This window comes from Mustela nigripes, chromosome 5 (assembly GCF_022355385.1).
Source record: "Mustela nigripes isolate SB6536 chromosome 5, MUSNIG.SB6536, whole genome shotgun sequence".
NCBI lineage: Eukaryota > Metazoa > Chordata > Mammalia > Carnivora > Mustelidae > Mustela > Mustela nigripes.
This window is the reverse complement of record NC_081561.1, coordinates 53,714,044-53,719,130: the sequence shown is the minus strand read 5'-3', so window position 1 is coordinate 53,719,130 and position 5,087 is coordinate 53,714,044. Positions and strand designations below refer to the sequence as shown.

Below are 5,087 nucleotides of genomic sequence, written 5' to 3'. Positions count from 1 at the left end.
TTCTATGCAAAATTGAAATGCCAGTGGGCAGGCACCTGGGTGGCTCTGTCATTAAGCGTTTGGCTCAGGACATGATACCAGGGTCCTGGGATGCAGCCCCACAAAGGGATCCCTGCTCAGCAGGAAGCCTACTTCTCCCTCTCCCACTTCCCCTGCTTATGTTCCCTCTCTTGCTATGTCTCTCTTTGTCAAATAAATAAAGTCTTAAAAAAAAAAAAATCCCAGGGGGTGCCTGAGTGGCTCAGTTGGTTCAGTGTCCAGCTCTTTGATTTTGGTGTTCAGGTCAGGATCTCAGGATTATGATATCAAGCCCCACCTCAGGCTCCAGGCTCAGTGCAGTATCCTTAAGATTCTCTGTCTCCCTCTCTTTTTACCCTCACACAGCTTATGTTCTCTAATTAAGTTAATTAATCAAATAATTAATTAATTAAATCTTTAAAAAAAGTTGAAATGCCAGAATATCAAACGTTACCAACCTCTGGAGCATCAGTTGGCAACCTTTGTGCCAGATGTATTTTTTTTTTAACACAGTAGATTAATATAGCCTCAGGTTCCTCACATACTATCAGGTTGTTGATTTGATAAATGAGTACTTTTCTAGTCTATTCAAAAAGGAGAAATTAGAAATGTTTGCATTCATATGAAAGGGGCAATAGTATACATTTACCATAACTCCCAAGAGTTATGTCAGTTATCGTCCTCTGTCATAATTAGTCTAAAGAGAACTGGCCTGTCTTTACATTTTCCATAAACAACAAGTCAATCCATCACATTGATTGTATACTCATTGAGCTGGATGAACAACAAAGTTGTTAGCATTTAGGGAGACGGGTGTGCTTCAGAGAGTAGAGATAAACCCTATCAAGATGCGCAGCCTTCATATATCAGTAAAATTTTTAAGGAACCAGTGGTCACTGCCTTTAAAGACAAACGATTGAACTTTTCACATCCTATCATGATGAAGGAAACACAACCAATACTAAAATGCCAGCTCTTAGAGGAACCTAGAGCAAAAATGGGAGCTCTACCAAGTTCAGGTTTAGGGCCAGCAATACTGCCATTTGGGCCATATGATCCAGCAGATACGATGATATCAAGACCTAAAAGACCCTATGGTATTAATTATGTGAAAATATTCAGAGAACGAATCTCAATGCAGCCCTCTGGAATTCTGAGAAAGGCTTAGTTATCTATAGTGGAGATTAAGACATAATTTTAAAAATAGGATCTAACATTCCATTGGATGCTGGTAGAGATAGAGCATCTGACCAGGAGACACCAACTGAATATCCATATGAAATATCCCATCTTGAGCTGAGTTCTCCGTGCTCTCAAGTCAAAACTAGGCAGAGGAGCCAGCAATTTAAAAAGTGGTATATCAGGTCAAGAATTAATATGTGTTATGAGCTGAACTGTGTTCTTCCAAAGTTCCTATGTTGAAGTTATAATCCCCAGTACTTCAGAATGTGACTATATATGTAGATAGGGCCTTTAAAGAGGCAATTAAGGTAAAATGAGGTTCTATGAGTGGGCCCTAATTCAATATGATTGGTGTCCTTATAAGCAGGGAAAATTAGGACCCAGACAGACATGTAAGCACTCCTAAAGAAGGGTGGCCATGTACAAGCCACGCCAAAGAGAGAGGCCCTCAGAAAACACCAATCCTGCTGACACCCTGATCTTGGACTTACAGCCTTCATAATATGAAAAAGCAAACGTCTTTTGTTTAAGTCACCCAGTCTGTTGTATTCTGCATGGCAGCTTTAGCAAACTAACATAGCACAAACAGAGGGCATAGGTAAGCTGTTTGAGTACAGAGTCCTGACCCACATGTTGCCCACCACTGTTTAATAATGTCCTCCTTTAACTCACATCTGTGTCTGTATGGAGTAGCCTGTACAACATTTCATGGAAAGGGGAAAAGCTGGAAATATTTTGTTGTTAGAAAGACTTCCACCTCCCTTCTATGAGATACCTCATTGTCATTCGTGTAATATGTGTCTCTTTGACAGTCATGTAAAATTTCTGACTCATATTTAGCTACAGGGAAGCAATAGAATATGGATTAGGGTATACTCTTTGTGAATAAGACCCAGGAATAGGTTCATGTCTAGACCCTATCACTTACCACTAGAGTTTCCATTTCTTCATTTGTAGAACTGAGTTAATAAGAGTAATTATACTTTCAAGTGATCATAAGAATGAAATGAGATAGTACATATAAATTGCTTCCCACAGTACTTGATTCTAGGACTTGACACTTAATGATCATATTATCAATTTATAAATATATACAAATCATCATATTATCATTCTACATATGTACTAGACACACGCACACGTGCGCATACACACACACACACACACACACACACACACACACACACACACATTTCACCTGCTATAAATCCCAGTAAAGAACTTACCATTTTGTGACATAAATTTTATCTGGTAAAATGACAAAATTAAGCTTCTTATTTTAGCCTGTCAAGATCTTTTTGACTCTACATTCTAATACTTAACAAGCTCACACAATTTCTCCCAACTTCATGTCAAACCCAAATTTGATAAATGTGTCATCTTAATCCTTAAGAGGATAAATGATTATTTAGTAAGCAGGCCTATGGTCATTTCTTTTTCCACCTATTGCATTTTCCAATTATAAACTGTTCAATGTTATTAGCAAAAATAACTGTTATGTTTTTATTCCATAAAGTCATTTTCAAATTTATATTATTTCTTCTATCATTTTCTACTTTTTCTCTTCTCTAACATTTAGAGATTTCTGTATTCTTATAGACCAAGTTCCAAAGTAAGATGGAGGAATATTTTAGTGAACTATGAACATTGTCTTTAGCCATGTTCATCATTATTCTGTCCAACTTTAGCTTTTACTCTACCTTTTAAATGCCAGGTGGCAAAAATAGTCTATGAAAAGGAAAGATGCTGAAATTAATATTTTTTTCTCATGCTTAAAGTACCCAGGGAACTTTTCTAGTAACACATAGTTCTATGACCAAATCATTATAGAAAAATAAATAGTGACATGGGTCAAAAGAGTGTCAAGCAACTTGAAAGCTATCTAAACAGCTCCTTACACTTCAAGGATTTCTGTGCACTTGGTCCCAGTCCTGTCAATCTGCAAAATTACTTATGCTTCAGTCTATGAGGTCAGAGTTATGATTTCTCACACTGAAATGCCAAATAGCCAAGAAAAGCCTGTAGCATTTGCATCACAAAATGCCTCCAAAAAGAGCTGATGATTCACGGACAGACAAGAGAGAATAAATGTGACTTGCAATGATTAAATATTGAGATACTTTTGAATCACTATCTATAACATATTAAAGTTTCTGTTTGTTTTGTTTTGTTCTTTTCTTTTAAAGAAAGGCAGACTGCCACACACATAGCCTCATTTGGATGTGTCTGGAGTCTCAGAAGCTTGACTACCCTACGTTCTCCTACAAATGGACCTTGAGAGCTTGTTTGGAGGTTCTAGCAGGGGAGCGCAGCTACTCGTATACCCTTGACCGAAGACCGGTCCTCTCCTCTACCGGGGAAGGTCGTCCTCTTCTACCGAGCGCGCAGCTTTGGGAGGGACGCACATGGAGCGGTGAGGGAGGAAGGGGACACCCAATTAGCCAGCCAGATGAGCCGAATCAAGCCTGGCAATCAGTGGAGTGACAGATGTCGTAGCCAGATAACCCTCTTATCCAGTGAAGTTTATTAAGACTAAAAGTTCTTAGGGGTCCAAGCAGGCAGGCAATAGTCACATTAATAGTCTCTAAAATCTTAATGAACCTACTTATTACCTTCCTTCTGCTTTTGATGAAGGATTTGGGTCACTGTTAAATTTGCTAGAAGCACCGAAGGAATTTATCAATTATAACACAAAAACCGAGGTGGAAATTTTCTCTTTTTTCTGTGGATTTTATGGTATCAATATCAGCTTTTCCTCCAGAGTTTAAGTATATTTGAAAAGATTATAATTTTGTTCCCTTTCATCAGAATTTTAACCAAAATTGGACCTACCACTTAAAAAATGCACTAAAGATTTCAAATATTTACTTATCAATCAGAATAAATGTATTCTATCTACATCATTCTGGTTTATAAATCCATGTATGTTACTTGATTGTTATGTTACTGTATGTATGTAATACATACAGTATTACAGTATACATTATACATTACTGTAATGTATGTTACTGTTTGTTAATCATAATTTTTTTAGACATAAGTTGGAAAAACCCAAATTAAGTCAACTTGGGAAAAGGAAATTTCTTGGCAGAAAGCTAGAATGGTTTAGAGAATCAAGGGGTGATATCGAAAATTAACTGGGGAGATCAGCCCTTGCACGCCACCATCCCCTCTCTTCCTCGGCACTGCCTGTGGAGGTGACAGTCATCTGTTACTGGGCATCATGGCTGCTCTCAGACCTTTGGTGAAGCCCAAGATCATTAAAAAGAGGACCAAGAAGTTCATCCAGCACCAGTCAGACAGATATGTCAAAATTAAGCGCAACTGGCAGAAGCTGAGAGGCATTGACAATAGGGTGTGCAGAAGACTCAAGGGCCAGATCTTAATGCCCAGCATTGGTTATGGGAGCAACAAGAAGACAAAACACATGTTTCCCTGTGGCTTCAGGAAGTTCCTAGTCCACAACGTCAAGGAGCTTGAAGTGCTGCTGATGTGCAACAAATCTTACTGTGCAGAGATTACGCACAACGTCTCCTCCAAGAACTGCAAAGCTATTGTGGAAAGAGCAGCCCAGCTGGCAATAAGAGTCACCAATCCCAATGCCAGGCTGCACAGCTAAGAAAATGAATAGACAGCTTGTTGTGTATGTCATATTTGTGTTAATAAAACCATAAAAGTACAAAAAAAATTAACTGGGGAGAAAGGTCAGGTAATTCTTCCCAAGTAATAAAAATGGATGCAATCCCCTATCTGAAAGTAAATAAACAACAAAATCATACCAGATTATATATACCAAAATCATATACCAAAATTATATATACCAAAAATCATACCAGATATATATAGAAAATAACAGTCTCCAAGGCAATGGATATCAGGCATGTGAG

The 5,087-nt window shown here is 38.1% G+C and overlaps 1 protein-coding gene across 1 annotated transcript; it reads left to right on the top strand.

Moving 5' to 3' along the window:
- The first annotated feature begins 4,415 nt into the window (after window positions 1-4,415).
- LOC132017255 (large ribosomal subunit protein eL32-like) lies at window positions 4,416-4,827 on the top strand. The gene has a single exon (XM_059399047.1). The coding sequence runs from the start codon at window positions 4,424-4,426 to the stop codon at window positions 4,817-4,819; it is 396 nt and encodes a 131-aa protein (XP_059255030.1). The 5' UTR covers window positions 4,416-4,423; the 3' UTR covers window positions 4,820-4,827.
- The last annotated feature ends 260 nt before the right edge of the window (window positions 4,828-5,087 follow it).

Bases quoted from the DNA above. Each gene is read 5' to 3' on its own strand.
- LOC132017255 (XM_059399047.1), top strand. From the start codon at position 4,424: ATGGCTGCTCTCAGACCTTTGGTGAAGCCCAAGATCATTAAAAAGAGG.